The sequence below is a fragment of the Sceloporus occidentalis genome, unplaced genomic scaffold (assembly GCF_023333645.1).
Source record: "Sceloporus occidentalis isolate IW3139 unplaced genomic scaffold, rSceOcc1.0.p SCAF_54, whole genome shotgun sequence".
Lineage (NCBI taxonomy): Eukaryota > Metazoa > Chordata > Lepidosauria > Squamata > Phrynosomatidae > Sceloporus > Sceloporus occidentalis.
The window spans coordinates 2,699,828-2,717,771 of record NW_028317034.1 but is presented as its reverse complement, the minus strand read 5'-3'; the positions used below and the strand labels follow the sequence as shown (position 1 = coordinate 2,717,771).

The 17,944-nt window shown below is 37.5% G+C and overlaps 1 protein-coding gene across 1 annotated transcript in view; it reads left to right on the top strand.

Moving 5' to 3' along the window:
• Nucleotides 1–17,944, top strand: part of LOC149288034 (sodium/potassium-transporting ATPase subunit beta-1-interacting protein 2-like) — a 308,237-nt gene that overhangs the window by 129,143 nt on the left and 161,150 nt on the right. Inside the window, exon 2 of the mRNA XM_089492144.1 lies at nt 7,988–8,125. Within this exon, the coding sequence (XP_089348270.1) occupies nt 7,988–8,125 (138 nt within the window). The remainder of the gene's footprint in view (nt 1–7,987; nt 8,126–17,944) is intronic.

Below are 17,944 nucleotides of genomic sequence, written 5' to 3'. Positions count from 1 at the left end.
CATATGGTAACATTTTATTGGAAATGCAACAGTGGAACTGGGCCCCTGGAGACTGGTTTTTGGTGGGTGGTGGGCTGTGGCTTGTGGCCACCTCTTCTTGAAGACTTCAGGTAAGCTCTAGAAGATCTGGGCCTCCTTAGGCTTTGGCCAGGGAGAGAAGGCTATGATGAGTGTAGCCCCAGAAGAGGAAGCCTAGTGACCTGTTGTCCACTGTGACCCTACCACTTTTGGAGCTCCTCTCGCTTGTTCCACATGATTACATAGTTACATAGTTATATAGGGTGAAAAAAGACATGCGTCCATCAAGTTCAGCCTTTCCTATATCTGTTAATTTGTTGCTGTTGATCCAATAAAATCAATAAAATGATAAAAGCAATTTGGGCTTCAAAAAAACTGTACGATATATAACTAAAATTATTATTAAATGTGTAATTATTTATAATTTAACACTAGATACCAAAGCAATTAAATTAAAGGAATAATAATATATTTGTTTATATGATTTCCACATAAAAACACTCCACAGGGACTCCACATTCTTTCAGTACTGCTTTGAGGTAAACTTAGTATTCTTCATAGATCCTTATGAAAAATCCCTGCATTACGGTCTCATTTAATGCATGTAGCTGAATTTTGTAATCAAAAAAATATATATAAATTCCATTTCCAACAGCATATGTGTAAAAAGTTAAATTTGTAACAACTGTAAAATTTGTCATAAATGTCTCCCTCAATGAATGTTCAGGGAATCATCAGAGAAGGTTTGCTAATAAAAGTTGATCTAGAAAGCTGATAAAACCAAAAGTAGGAAACTGACACATAATTACTTTTTATTTACATTTTGCAGAAACTCTTTATTTCTTGTTATATGCATCTAGTTAGAACGATTTATATGTACCTTACAAACAAAAGTTTATTTGAATTCATGCATTAAAATCCTAAAAGAACAATTTTGGCAGTATTATTTTTCAAGCATAACTATGGGATCCTGGTGTCCTTTTAAACAATATAGAATTTTAAAATTCTAAATTAATGCTGAGTAGTCTTTGGAGCACGTCTTGCTTTGCACATAACAATTTTCACTCATCTTTCAGTAATATAATGACAATGAAATTCACTGGTTATATAGAATAACCACAATATCCCAGTGTCTAAAGCACATAAACCAGCGCTATTGCTCTCAAAAGGCCAGGTGATTGATTCATGGAAGGACTGATGGTATGAAATACGTGGCATATTCTTTTCCCAGGGGACATCAATTGGAGTGTTCACATTGACCTGCCAGTCAGTGGTAATGCAACATTTGTAAAAGCTATTTTTGCAAAATATCTTTGACAGTTTCTTCACTTTAAAACATGGTAAGGTGCATGGTCTTATTTTTCAGTTCCTGCTTCTGCCAATGGTGATTGATTCATGAGAAAACATCAAAGCACTATACACAAATAGCTCGAGAAAAACATGAAAACCATTGTCCAGAGCTTAATTATTGTGTTTTGTTTTGCTTATCTTCTGATTTACTTGAATTATATCAAACATGTCAATCTCTCCTTTCTGTGCCATCCGATTCTCCTCCTTTTGCATAGCCATTTTGCAGGACTATTTTATACTGGGCATAAAAATAATCCAGATGTGGTCAGGGCAAATATGCTGGACAACCTGGTGGATATATGTAGAACTGCAAGTAATATTCTAAAAAAAATGCATCATGGCACAAGTGACATTTGGGTCTTTTAACCGAGAAGTTGATTGCCCTTACAGTGATGGTTAATAAAACTGCCCATCCTTAATATTATGTCAATGGAAAGAAGCCATCCAAAAATAAAAACCTAGACGCAAAATATAAACAGTCAATTTTTGCCCAAATTGAGCCTATTTAATTCTGTGTAGCCAATGGAAGTCTATGGAATGCAATAAGTGCTTCAAACACTGAAAGACACGTATTAGTATTTAAGAATGGTCTTGTGCAGCCAGTGCCCATTTTAGAAGATAATGCCATCAGGAGGAGATAGATTATTTTGTATTTTTGCAGGGGTCCAAAAAATGTAAGTGAGCCTTTTTTCTTTACACCCTTTGGGTGCCATCCTCATGGCACAGGCCTCCCTTAGGGTTTTTCAAAGGGCATATACCCCCAGTTTTATTTAATCACCCCTTAATGTTACCATGCGCAGGGTAGGGGAGAAAGGGCGCTGTCACTGGCCCCTCCCCTGGTTAGTAGGTGGTCCCGGGTACACCCATTTTTTTATTAATTTAGATTTGGGGGAGGACATTAGGTACTTGCAAGTAACCTTCTTTGAATGTGCTCATGTAAGTTGAGTTTAGTGAATTTGCAACCAGGACTTTTGATTACTTGTTTGAACTTTTTCTTTTAAATAAACTATCCGTTTTACATTTATACATAATTGTATGGGACAGAAAAATTTAAAATGATAAAACATCAGTAAACTGCGAAATATATTTGTAAGACTTTGATGTTGAGATTTAAGAAATTCCCTTAGCTCTTTTCACAGGCTTCATCATTTAGACATAAACACAAGTATCTCGCATTTTAAATTCGCTGAAATATGAGAGCCATTACATTATCGCCTATTACCGTTTCACTAGGCACAAAAATGCTTTAGCCATTCTCCGTGCAGCAGACGAGTTGAATCTTAAACATACCTTCAGGCAATGAAGGAAGAAAAATATATTAAAATGTTTTGACAGATGACTGTTTAAATTCAACATGACAGGACATTTTGTAGATTTCTGAGCTCATTCACCGGTTATATTAATTGGAAAAAATCATTATTATACAGAGTCAAATGTACTAGTGCAAAGTTAATGAAAGAAAGGCTCCAGGATAGTTATACAAGTTAAGAGCAGGTAATCATTAGTAATTGGACTATTGCAAAGTCTAGAAAGAAATAAAAAATGAATACATAATCAAAATGATGGCTTTATTTTCCAAGTAAGTGTCACAGCATGTTGTTATTTTTATAGTGTAAGGTATTTAGCAATATAATAGTGGTTATTATCATTAACCCTCGTTCAAGCAAAACAGATGTCATCAAAACAAAGTATTTTTAGTATTATTTAAGAATAATTGTTTGGACATTGGAAGTAGTCCATTGGTTTCTGTCTGGATTGCACCACTTGTTGAACTAACAACAAGCAGTTCTTAGAAACTGTCACAAATGATATATTAAACACAAATTAAAACCTACATGTAATTTAAACAAAAAGGTCCTACAATGTGTTACTGATACGCAAAATTGGATAACCATGCCACATATACAGACAACTAAACAGCTAAAGCCATAAGCTTTATTTCACAATTTGAGCAATGTTCGGATTCCTTTCTGTGCAACGTTTGGAGGCACTTTCATTTTTTGTTTGTTGATAATAAATGTCATTGAATGCACAAAAGAGGTGTCATCACACCAGCAGAGCAATTAGTGGTTGGAATCAACATTACAAATGTAGTTTTCTTGAGTTATAATATCCCAAGGAGCACATTTCATACTTCATATGTTATTTAAGTTAATTATTGTTACTTGGCTATAATTGGAACATCTATCTATGTGGTTTCCCACTGTTTGAGAAATGGTCTCCATCCAACATATCATTTTCCTGCTGATTTCTGTGACATGCTCTGTTGCTGCCTCTCATAACCCATTCTCTGTTTTTATCCAGTTAGTAGTTAGATAAAATTGAAAAATTAAATATTTAACATTTCAATTTAGCTATTTTTACTTTGTAGTTGTCTACCTACTGTGCGTTTTCATGTATTTAAGCTAGATCTGGAACTACGCCAATGCTTGAGCCATTGGTGTTAGGCTACAAGCCCAATGTTAGGATTTTACAACCACATCTAGAAAGCTAGACTATGCTAGTCTGATTCTATATTATAAAACACCCTCCACATGCACAGATTGTATGTCAAAAGTTAAGTAAATGGCTGTTACACTTTTCCAATTCTTAGATTGTGAAAAAAGGAAGTCACTTAACACCTAAAATTGTTTTACATCTTTTGCCATCTGCCACACAGAAACATGTACAATAATTTGGTGCATCTTATTTGCTAAACTGCACATTTTTGGTTTGATCTGACAATTTGCTTATCTGCAGTAGTCTTGATTGAGTTCATTCAAAGACATACATATAAACATGACAGACTGTGACACAGAAAAGAGCACACACATTGTCAGCTTAACCAGCTATATACAAGACTAGCATTTATGTATAATCAGTAATAAAAACAGTACATCTAAGGCAATCAGTCATGCATAATACAAAGCAGCAGCAGTAATCATGACACAACATGTTAAACAGCCCCATGGGAGCAAAAAACTTGATATTGCAACAGACATGAAACTTGGGTGGGTAAGGTTACGTGAAAAGGGATATTGCAAGTCCAATGTCTGAGGAGAGGACCAGGAGAGTCAAGCCTAGGGGTTGGTACTAAGTCTCAAAAATGTACCTGATATAAGGTCAAGGACATCATGTACATTACATACAAGGCAAACCATGAGGCAGTGTAGAACACTAACATCACCAGTTTAACTAAGTATATACACTGTGTACAGTGTAAAATAGAAACGGTACACCTGAGACACTCGTGCAAAATACAAAGAAGCAACGGTAAGCATGATATATATAGCAAAAACATTAAATAGTTCCAGGGATCCAAAATAGTGGTAATATGGTGGAGGGGGATATGACAAACGCCCAAAGGCTAAAGAAAAGAAGAATGGGACTGAGGTTTAATCGTCCTCCTGAAGACTATCAATGATGAAGTAGTCATTGAGCAATCTAACAATCAGTCTGCTAATTTCCTGGACATCGACCTGCTGCAGGTTGCAAGTAAAATGAGCCATTAGCAGGGTCTCTGATAGTCTAAAGTACACATTTATGTTGACTGAGTATAACATGGTTAAGATAACATCTTGCTTTATCACACTTAAATAAACCGAAGACAAATGTGTATTATATGTGGAAATGTTTAAGCTGACAGAGTGAACATATGATGTATGTATACTATGATAAAGTATTTAATTGATACAAAATTCGTGTATACCGCATACATATAGCTAAATATATACAATGTATCCTGGATAAAATGGGATGGATTAGCAAAATTGAAATTTACATAAAATGTGCATCTCATCAGATCATTGTTATGCTTTTTTAGTCATAATTAGTTCAGTAGCGGTCTGCAGCGCATTAGAGCATTCCTAGAATTAGACTAATAATTGTACAGAATTGTAGTAAGTGGATACTTAGCAGCACATCCTCTTTCTCAACATGAGCAGAACAATATCCACATACTATATATATTGTGTGTTTAATCAGCTGTAATCTGTATTGAGGCTGGGTTATTACAAAAACGACTTTTCTTTTTTAAGTGTACAATAGCGCAACATTTGTGTCTTTGTCTGCACATCTCTTCATAAAAGTTCATTGGAAATCTTGTACTTTTGTTAATTTTGTGCAGATTTGTTTTTAGGTATGTCCTAAAAATGTTGGTTGACCTAATCAAGTGGTGGCAGTATCTTACAGGTGGAGAAAAGACGTTACCCAACAGACAAAGGAACCTGTATTTTTGTTTGCATTTTGCAAAACTAATGCAGAAAACATGTCAATGGAAAAGACTGGCCTAGGGACATAGTCTTATCTGTCTCTATAGGTCTTCATTCCCTTCAAAGCAGTGTAAAATGTGAGCTTGAAAAAGATTATGAGGCTGCTTATTTTTCCTGGATTAATAGAATGGTTTTAGCTGTTAATTGCTGGTGCTAATTGTGAGGTGATTGTCTATTTAGTCTGAGCTCAGCAATTGACCTCAATTACCGGAACATTGTGTTTACCAATAGTTTTTATCATAGACTAAAGGCTTCTTTGAAGCTTTTAAAACGGCACTTGAAAAACTGTACTTATATGGAATTATGAAAACTGCTAAATTTTAAAATTATTTTTACAAAAGGTAGTTCTGCAGGCCCGTGCACCTGAAATTTTATAAATCAAAAAAAATCAGTTGAACAGTAAAAGGTAAACAGTAAACTCACTGTAAATTCACAATTCATACAAATGTAAATACACAAGTTATATATATATATATATATATATATATATATATATATATATATATATATATATATAGTGGTGGACACCGGACCTTCACACATATGTTTTGAATATCAAAAACCGCCTCTTTGCAGTTATAACAGCCTCTAATCTTCTGGGAATTGCTTTCCACAAGATTTTGGATCGTATTTGTGTACCAAAAGAGCATTTGTGAGGTCAGGCACTGATGTTACATGAAAAGGCCTGGCTCACAGTTGGCAATTCATCCTAAAGGTGTTCAACGAGGGCAATGGCAGGTTAGGCGCAAGTTCCTCCACACCAAACCCATCAAACAATGTCTTATATGGAAACTGCCTTTTCAAAACTGATGCCACAAAGTTGAAAGCATACAATTGTCTAAAATGTCTTTGTATGTAACATGAACATTACCCTTCACTGGAGCTGAGGGGCCTATCAAAATACTAGCAAACAGCCCCAGATAATTATCCTTCCTCCTCCAGGCTTTACGATATGCACCATACGCTACGTGTTTTCCTGGCATTGTCAAACCCAGATTCATCCATCAGACTTCCCGATACCGAAGCGCGAGTCATTACTCCAAAAAACATGTTGCCACTGCTCCAGTGTCCAGTGGCAGTGTGCTTTGCACCACTCCAGCTGATGCTTGTAATTGCCTATAGTGATATTTGGCTTGTGTGCAGCTGCTCACCCATTTTGTAAAGCTCCTGATGCACAGTGCTTGTGTTGATTTTGTTTTTAGCTGCAGTTTGAAACTCTATGGTGAGTGATGCTACAGAGGACAAGCAGTTTTTAAGCACTATATATATTTTAGCACTCGGAGGCCCCCTATGTGAGTGGGCATGGTCTGTCTTTTTGTGGCTAAGCTATTGTCACTCCTAGATGATTCCACTTCACAATAATATCACTTACAGCAGCCCATAGCATATCTAGCAAAACAGAAATTTGAACAACCGACTTGTGGCAAAGTTGACATCCTTTGACAGTGGAGCTCTTCAATTTGATCCATTCAATTGCCAGTGTTTGCCTATAGAAATGGCATACTCGTGTTATACACATGTTAGCAATGGGTGTGGCTGAAACACCTAAACTCATTAACTGGGACAGGTGCCCACATATTTTTGGTGTATATATATATATATGACCATTTGTGAGGTCAGGCACTGATGTTACATGAAAAGGCCTGGCTCACAGTTGGCAATTCATCCTAAAGGTAATATATATATATATATATATATTTCAGGAGGACAGATGAAGTAAGCCATTGAGGCAAAATAGTGTGGGCACTTTTTGTAATGCTTCATTTCCATCTGATATGTTTATCTAAAGAGTTCTATTTTACCTCTGAGATGTGACAACAAACAACTGCAACTCTGTATAATTTGTTTACTTAATAAGTTCACCTTTTGATCCTTTAAGAAAAGTAATTTTTTCCACCTGGACAACTATAATCAAAAGGCTATTATATATATTATGTAAAATAAATAATTGGTGCATTTGATTATGTGTTAATCTAATTTTGAAATAATGCCAAATATAATGTTCCACTTAGATATCCTATGTGCTTTGTATAAAATTTTCTGCCATGCTTCAAATTACTATATCAGCTAATAAAGCTGTAAGGAATATTGTGCAGGGAACTGTATATTTTAAAGATTGTAAAATACTATTATATTCTTATGTAACTCTCAGAGTGATGGACAGATGTTTGAAAAATATAGGTGGTAATGTCTGCCAGCATAATGCATACTAGGAACCAAAAAATAATCCACAACACGTTCAAAGTCATCCTATATACGAAATGGTATATTTATTGACATCCAAGGATATTTGCTGATTAAATTTGAGCATCTCACATCAATGGTTCCTTTATTTCATAAAATTATTTTTTCTTTCCCTTTTGTTGTAGGCTTGTATTCTGGAGAGACAGATATTTGATTTCCTTGGCTACCAGTGGGCTCCAATCTTGGCCAATTTTGTTCACATCATTATTGTCATTCTTGGATTATTTGGAACTATTCAGTGCAGGACAAGGTACATTACAGGGGTAAGTATCCAAATGTTTGCTAATAAAATGCTGTTCTGTTCCTTCTTTGATCTCTGTCGTAGCTCAATGATTCTCATCACTGTTAGTGTTAAGGTATCTCAGCTCCATAACTTAGTTCAACTGAAGATAGACACAATATAATATAGACCAGACTTATAAAGAAACACAAAAATACTCTCCCTAAGAATGCATTCTGCAACGACTCATTGTATAATGTAAAAGTAGCAATATAATATTTATTTGACATGCACTCACAAATTTTATTGCACCAGCTCAAGTGCCAACAATGCGTTAAAATGTGCAGGTTACTGGCACTATCACAGTGAGTATCAATGTATCTCGGCTTCTTGGTCCGTGAGGCTCTCAGATCTTTTATAAAGGTGGCGAGTCATAAACCAGAACTCCACATACAGAATCAGTATATAAGTAAAACCATTAGCCAACGCCCTATGCTTTTTGTCTGGTATAATGACTTCCTCCGTGGCTAAATTTCAAAAATGAATCATACAAGATATGCCATAATTCCTATATATCACTCTCCCTCACTTTTCCTTTGTCCTATACCCTCCCAAGTATAATTAATCTAGGGCGTAATTCCTGGTCCAAGATGATTCATTTCCATGGTATCATAATAAAATTTCCGACCAAATTCTCTCGTGAGTCTTTCGCATTTCGTTTCTCTCATATATAAAATCCTATGATTCAATCTTAACGAATTTTGATAAATAGTTCAAATTCTTACAAAGCCATGAAAACTAGGCCAGACCCCCATGGACGAAAATGAAACAAAAAGCGCTGAATTTTGTCCAAAATCTGTGGGTCCACATTCACTCACACTCTCATTCACACTATCATTCTCGTTCACCCACTCTCTCACGCTTTCTAAATGTTTCCCTACCTTCTCTGCCGTCCACTTCTGCCAAACACTTCCGCTTCTGCATCTTCTTATTCATCCTCTCTATTCTATCTTCAATCTTCAGTCCTTTATCTGGTATCTCCTTTCTTCATCCGCATCTCCATGGACATAACTCGGCAACTTCCTCCAAAATAGAGGTGCTGCGGTGATGTCCTCCCCGATCCTCCAAGCGGTAAAGAAGATGTCAACGAAAGCGCCAACTGAGGGCAATATTGTGTTGCTTGTGGTGGAGGATCAGGGAGATGATGTCATCGCAAGCACCACCATGTTGCTCTCAGTTCACCTGAGGGGGATTTGGCGGCGCTTGCAGTGACGTTCTCTTCCCCGATTGGAGCACCGCCATTTTGGTGGAAGTTGCTGGGTTAAGTCTGCGGAGATGCGGACGAAGAAAGAAGATTGAAGAGAAGGGAGAAGATAAAAGATTCAGAAGAAGATGCTGAAGCAGTTGGCAGAGAAGTTAGGGAAACATTTAGAAAGCGTGAGAGAGAGAGTGAACAAGAAGAGAGTGTGAGTGACAATTTGAGTGAGCGGGAGTGAATGTGGGCACAGGGCAATTAATTTTGTACCGAATAAAACATGTCCATGAACTTTTGGCCGAAACGAATGGGCAGGGAACGGAATTTGCCCATAAATTACATTGTTTGTATCACACGTAACTTTTTATTTAATTTTAAGCAATTTTCCTGTGCCTAGAGAAATTCACTATCTTTTTAGACATTTTACAATTGAAACATTTTAAGAAACCATAATCTTTTGTTTCTTTGCCATTTTGTTTCTTTATTACCATACTAGGGGCTAAATGCTTTTTTAGTTTTCTAGCTTATATATAGCTGAAGGTAATATTTTATTCAAAAATTCACCCTGAATGCATGTTCTTTGTATTTATCTACCTCAGAACAGTTTTGCATGATACTAGTAAATTGCCCCTTCGGGGCTCTTTTCAGCCATCATGGATGATTGCAATTTGTGTCTGATGAACATACCTGGGAACTCTCCAGGTTTGACCTGGAGATTGCCGGGTGAGCACTGCTTCTCCAGTTCTCTGGGACAAGACCCGAATCCTCCGGGTCGCAGGGTCTTGACACTCCCCGCCCGCTGACGTAAGTGTGCAGTACTGGCCGTGTCCCGCAAGGGAAGGCTCCGGGTAGCCGGAGCCCAGATGTTCCCAGGTATGCTGATGAACCCGCCCTTGTCCGTGGGTTTAAAGAAAAGTTTTTGAACAAATATATGTACCCATGTAATAAATAAAGTGGGATTTAAAAAAGTAATACTGTAGTTATCTAATGCTGAATTAAAAACGAAATTGTATTATTATGGTTTATATATGAAGTGAAATTATTAAATGTTTTTGAATCTCAATCGCAAATAATCCAAATATCATCTATATAGCCATGCCATAGTACCCAGTTTGTGCCGAGCGGATTGTTATTCCAAATATATGTATTTTTCCAATCAACCAATACAGGTTAGCATAGCTCAGCGCAAACTTTGTATCCTTGGCCGTCCCCTTAACTTGCAAGTAAAAAAGATTCGCATCTGTCAATTTCTTTTAAAAGCTGCTATGCATAGAAGACAACTGATTTATCGATAGACTATTATATGGATGTTTTTGTGTCACTGAAACCACAAGCTGTCTTTGTTGGCACCTGCTTTTTGAACCTTTCAGTAAGATTTGCATGTTCAGTGCATAGTCTTGCTCTAGTTTTAGATGAGGAATGTTTGAAGATTGCACAGCTGTTTGTTCGCTTGAGGCAGAGTCTTTGTACTAGTTATATTTAGTAGAAAGCTTTTGTATCCATCTCTGCGGGAATGCCTTTAGATCTGGCATTTTCAGGATTACCTTGTATAGAAAAAAGCCCAAGACCGTTTCATAAACTGTCTTTGGTGCATCTTGCTGACTCATTCTCTAGTTCATGGAGTAACACAGTGATGGATTTCCCCTGTAATGTATATTTACATATGTGTTTTAGCACTTTTAAGGAATGGCTATGTGTTTCAAGTGCACAGCATTTATTCTAAGACAAAATAACAAAGGAGCATAACACAGTAGGTCTTTTCAGTAGTTGTTTGATCAGTACTTGCAGCCTTAAACCTGCTGCATTTCTTGTCTTTCGGGTTGACAGTGTCTCAAGCTCCCGGCAAACTTATTCAATTTTATTGCATGTTTTTGAGAGTATGCAACATTATTTTTATAATTTATCTAACAGTTTCACATTTAAGTGTTCTAGATAATTATATTTCAATGTAAAGATAATATGTGACATAGATTACTTTAATTATCCTTTCCGTTAAGTCCTCTGTAATGTTATTCAGTGATGATAATGTGGGGGGTTTTGACAGGGAGATAATAATTATAAGGTAATTATTAAATAAGTACGTACTTAGGGGTATACAAAACAAATGTCATAGATACAGAAGTGCTTTTATTATTTATGGTTGGCATTTATCGTGTGAATTAGCACTGCTTGCCAAAGCATAATCCCCTTGCAGACCTTGTCTGACATTTTGAATGTCAGTAATCCAGTTGTTGGGTTGAGTTCAATTTTCCATTATAATGGTCAAGGTATGAAGGTTTTAATACCAAGAAAATATGTTTGCCTGTGTAGTGGGCATGTTTACAGCTCAGCAAAAACTGGGCATTGTTTGTGCTGTGTTTCAGAGGATCTTGCAGAGGAAGCTATTATCTCCCTACTGTTAAGCCACCTTCCCGCAGACACAACTAATCATCTTTGGTTTCCCTACTGAACAATGCAACTAGCAGGCCACTTAAGGATGCTTTTGCTTTGAAGCCAATAGTAGCTCAGCAATCATTTTCTCTCCATCTAAAGATCAAAAAGAGATTAGTGTTCAATCATAATACAAGCTTGATGAGTTGATTACCCATCCGGAAAATATACTGCCTGATACAGCAGACTGCTGAAACATCTTAATTCTTTTAGGGAAAAAAACCTCAACAATGACTGACAACTTTTTTCTGAAATTTAAAAAATGATTTAAGATATATATCTAAATGGTAAAGGCCACAATAGTAATTAAACTATTATTATTTATTAAATAATGTAAAAAATTTAAGAAACTTAGCTTCAGGGTTCAGTGAGTAGCGTCCAGCTGGTAAACCTTCAGTCAGGACATTGTGAGCTATATGCATCTGCCTAGCCTACTTGGGTGGTGGTGTGGAATGACAATGTGGCATTAGTACATGGGGATAGCGTGATGCTGGAGCCATGTATCATAATGTTTATTTTGTGCATGCCTGATGTCATTTTTGACATTGTAAGTGCATTGCAAAGCCAACATTGCTGGTAACAACTGGCAGTATCTCTGCTAGAACGATTACTTTACTGTATGATTCTTTTTGATCTCTGTGATGAAAAGAAAACACTTCATTTTAAAAAAATGAGGTAATACTGCATGCTTTTGTGTATAAAAGAGTATATAAGTATAGAAAATTTCAAAAGTGATGTTGTAATAATTATAATATCAGGTATAATAATTAATGAGATAGTCTAATCAGCATAAAGATTGCATTAGTTGCTACTGGTGTGAAATGCATATACAATAAAAAAAAACACGTAGACCTGTGCATTCAGATTTGTACGAACTTGTTTTTTTAACGAAAAAATTATTTTGTGTGTTCATATAAATCTCCAATAACGTAGGGGATCCCTGACGGAACTGCAAAAAACTATTTGCAAAAGTGACGCAATTTAGTTAGTGTTATACCTGAAATGTAGGATACTGCATCTCATTGTCCCTCTCACTTTAACTAGTGGCTCCGCCTCTGTATTGCCTCACAGGTCAGAGAGCACGGTGGCCATTTTGTAAGCTAGTGAGTGTTAACCCCTTAAGAACCGGGCTCGTTTTTTCTTTTTGTACCCTGTGGGACCGAGGCTGTTTTAATACTTTTGTGGTGCTTGTGTTCAGCTGTAATTTTCTCCTCACCCATTTAGTGTACCCACATAAGTTATATATTGTTTTTTTCAGGACAAGATGGGCTTTCTTCAGATACCATTATTTTGATCGTATCATCTTATTTACTATAAAAAAAATAAAAAAAACATGGTGAAAAATTGAAAAAAAAACACATTTTATGACTTTTATTTGAAAAATCTTTTACTCACCTAAAAAAGCAAGAAAAAAAACTAGCTAAATAGATTCTACTACTTGTCCTGAGTTTAGAAATACCCAATGTTTTTATGTTTTTTTGCTGTTTTTTGTAAGTTATAGGGCAATAAGTACAAGCAGCGTTTTATGATTTCCAAATCTTTTTTAACAAATCTGGTCAGTCTGCCTCCATCTCCTCTTTGGAACATCTTTGAAGCCGGTTAACTCAATTTAACCCATTCAAACCATATATTTTTGAAAACTAGACACCCCAGGGTATTCTGTTATAAATGCTGTTATTTTAACCCTTTCCATGCACCAATTATACAACTACACTTTGTCAAACTTTGTAATAGTAATTTCTTTTTATTTTTTTCACACAAATTGTACTTTAGTTATAGATATACAGGTCCTGGTATATGTCACTGTCAAACAACACCCCAATGTGTGTTCAGGAACATCTCCTGAGTGCAGTGATACCCGACATGCATGGGTTTGTCGTGTTGTTTGAGATTTAAAATGCCACATTTGGGAAGTGCGCTTTTTTCTCCATTTTGGTCAGTCTGTACCTATGCCCTATCTTTGAGCTCGGCCACTCCAATTTACCCCATCAGCCATTTTTTTTTTATATTAGACACCCCTTGGGTATTTGAAGTGCTTTTATTTTAACTCTTTGTTGATATTTTTGAGAAATCTTAGCACTTGCTCAAAATAATAAACTTTATTTTTTTATTTTATTTTTTTAATACTTTTTTTTATATTTTTTTACACATTTTGCTGGTACTGGATGGTTCATCTAGTGACATCACTGCATAATTATTTTTAAATGTTAGCACATTTTTTTTTCCCCCATTTTTTTTTTTTATTATTTTTTTAATATTTTACTAATCACATTGTGATTAGAAAGCTGGGCTCCATTGACTTGCATGGTTGAGTGCAGTACCTGTATTCAACCTGCAAGTGGAGCCAGAGTTCTCTAGAGGGTCTGGAGACCGTCTAGCGAACTCTTTCATCTTTATTGGGTTTTTTCCCGGGCCGCCGCCATCTTGCTGATGGCGAAGATCACCGGCAGCTGCGGCTGTGACCGCTCTCCGGAGCGGTCACAGCCCATCCAGAGGTAAGTGTTTGGTGTCGCTGGATGCCTCCTGATCGAGGCATTCCAGTGACACCATTTAAGTTTAGGAGGCGATCGTTGATCGCCTCCTAAACCCTTTTAAAACGGGCGTCCGCCGCCATACAATGTATGGCGGCTGTTGACGCCCCGGGGAGGGGCCAGACATGGCCCCCGATGCCGATCTCGGCCTTGCTGAATGCCTCGACATCGAGGCATTACAGTAACGCCCTTTAAGCGAAGAAAGTGATCGTTGATCACTTTCTAAGCTTATTACATTTTTTGACGGTTCCTGAACCGGCAAAGGTCGTTAAGGGGTTAAGCAGTGATGCAGCATGGTATGATACTCTTATATTTGTGTCAGCATTAAATATCCTGATTATTCATTAATGTTCAACAATAAAGCAAAGTTGTATTAAACTACTGGCATTATATCTGAAGCAGATAGAACTACAACAGTTAGTATTCGTCCATTTGTTGCCACATGTTGCTGCAGCCATCACAAGTCATTTTGGTGCCATTACAAGCTGTTTTGGTGCTTGTTGCAGTAAGAAGGAACTGTGTGTAGGAGGGTACATATCAATGACTCATAGCTATCTCCTTCCTTACTCTGGGGGATCAATTCTTATTTTTTCTAGTATGGTAGGTCAGTCTTGTGGTTGGATGTGTCTATCTGCCAGTGCCGGTCCTGGCCTGCACCCTGCCCTGTGTCTCAATACCCTTACTTACCATGGGGAATGAATTCCTATTTTTTCTAATATGCAGGTGAATCAGTATTGTGGCTAGATGTGTCTGTCTGCCAGTGTCTGGCCTGGTCTGATCAATTTTGTTTATAATATTGAGTGTGCACTGGTGTGACTACAGGAGTGCAAACCCTGCGACCCCTATTTCCTGTCTTCTCATATCGAATCAAAATGGTTTAGAAAGGGTCCTTCCAAACTGGATCGCAAATCAAAATTAGTGGAAGCAGTGTTATTTCAATAACTAAGATGTAGCTACTGCTCATAGACAGCGGATTAAAGAGAGATTGAGATTACAGGATTGACTTTACTTATTGAGCAATTTAATAGACCTATTTCAATACATTTACAGTCATGTTTATATTTAGAGCAGGAAATGAAAGAAATTTGTAATCAGTTGATCCAAATATTTAGATAATTCCTTCAAAATATTCTTTTACAGTCTTATGAACACTTGTTGGTTTAAAAGCACTCCTTCAATTTTTACCATTCAGCATCTTTACTTTTATAAATAGACAGCTATACAAGGTTGCAAAAAAGGAGACAAGGCAGAAGATGAGTAACTCTAGACATAAACATGTGTAGTGTAGCTAATTGGTAGACTTTCATGAACTTATGAGATATTCAGTACAGGTCGGAAGGGCCATTACTAAACTATTTTGAATCGGTATGGGGAGATAGGAACATCTTGTGAAACCGAGGCTGCTCGCACACTGTGCTTGCAGCCAGAGAGAAAGCTACAGGAGTGGTGAGAGGTAGGCGGGGGCTGGCAGGGGGTAAGATGTATGTGTGTATGTATTTATGTATGGATGTGAGCATGGATGTGTATTTGTGTGTGTGTGAGCATGGATGTGTAATTGTATGAGAATGTCCTATCCTGCTCTGACCCCTGCACTGTGCCTCAAGGGGGTAGGATGTATGTACTCTGGTGAATTGCTTCTTGTTCTTGTTTCTACTATGAGGGGGTTTTCAGTCTGTCTGCCAATGCCTGCCCTGTGCCGTGCTGTGCCTCTGCGGCTCAATTTCCTTCCTTTTCTCTGAGGGATAAATATTTTTCAAATTTTTGGGGTAATTCAGTGTCCTGTATGGTGGGGCTGGATATGTGCCAGTGTCTACCTACTCCCAGTGCCTTCTACTACTGCTGCTGCCATATCACCTTCCTTACTCTGAGGGATCAATAAAAGAAACTGGTCCAATTTTTGGAGAAATTGAGTCCCATAGCATGTTGCCTGATTTGTGTATTCATTGGTGTAGTGCTGTTGGTGATCCTACAGTGCAAAACAGAGTGTGGATCTATTTCTTAACTTTTGGATGGTGCTGCTGAAGGTGAAAAGTGACCTCCCCCTTTGGGAACACTCCCCGTATGTTGTTCCCGAATAATAAAATGAAATTTGTTGCCTGAAAACTAATGTGGCAAAAACGAAAATGTAATCCAAATCGATTTTCCTTGCCGTGCAATCAGGATAAAGTAATTGCACGCTATGGATAAAATGAAAAGAGTTGGGTGGTTTAGCGTTTGTGACAAGATGATAAGTTGCAAGGAGGCTGAAAGGAAAGACTCCTTATGGGTTTCATGAATCAAGTAACCATAAATTGGATGTCTTGGCAAGTTTCCTTGCATTACATAAGATGGGAGCATTCAAGTTACCAAATTCTATGTTTGCGGGGTGGGGGGTGCAGTAGTACTTCCTCAGTTACTGTAAACAATACTATAGGATGATAATTCTGAGCAGGGGCGTACCTAGAGTATTTGGCACCTGTGGCGGATCCTGTATGTGACCCCCCCCCCCCACAAACACTTTAAAACTGCATAGCTTCTATCGTTATATACTGGCGTAGACAGTGAAGGTGGTACAGCATTACTGTTATCATTATATACTGAGGCAGACATTGAAGGTGGTACAGCATAACACCTACCACTATATACTGAGGCAGACATTGACGGTGGTACAGCATTACACCTATCACTATATACTTAGGCAGACATTGATGGTGGTACAGCGTAATCCTTATCACTATACATTGAGCCAAGCATTGATAATAGTGCAGCATGTCACGGAGCTGGCTAGTCCGACCGACTACCTCCGCTGTCTTGTGCTCCCTTAGCTTGGGACACCACACTTTCCCGGGTTCCCCAGTCACTAGCCGAGACTCAGTGTAGGGTAAAACCAAACGAAGACTGATTTATTTTGGACGCACAGGACTGGATATATCCAGCAAAACACACATTAACATAAAAACAAGATATTGGGACACAAACCGCCCCCTTAATCTGCCTCCCAGAGACAACAGGGCAGTAACGAGATTAACAATACAATAGGGGGGAGATTGATTTATACAACATTAAACTGAAAGAATGGTGGTCACTCCCTGGTGGCAGATCCTGGCTGTCTGCCAGTGATGAGATGATACTGCTGGGGGTAGCCACAGAAGCCTTTACAAACCCAGGGCCCATAGTCAATAGGGAGGAGGCTGGCAGTCAGGCTTCTCCAGTGGTCCCAGTGATGGAGGCTTCCGTCACACAGCATAACTCCTATCACTATATACTAAGCCAAACATTGATGTGGTGTAGGCCTACCACTTCATTGTCTGGCTTAGGGATGCACCGAAACTTCTGGACTGAAATCGAAAATGCAGCATTTACCTGTCCTAAGCCGAATATGACCCCCACCATAAAATAAATCTCACACTTTTATTTAAAGTAAGTAACACAGCAAAAAAGGACAAAAAAAATCAATAACAATATTAATATATATATATGATTGTTAACAGCAATCACACTCCTATCATGCCCAGGCATACCCAGATTCCAGCATGTACTAGCTGACTTGGCATGATAGGAGTATGATTGCTGTTAGCATCTATATACCGTATTTGCTCGATTATAAGGCGACCCTGATTATAAGACGACCCCCCAAATCTGAATATTAATTTAGGAAAAAAAGAAA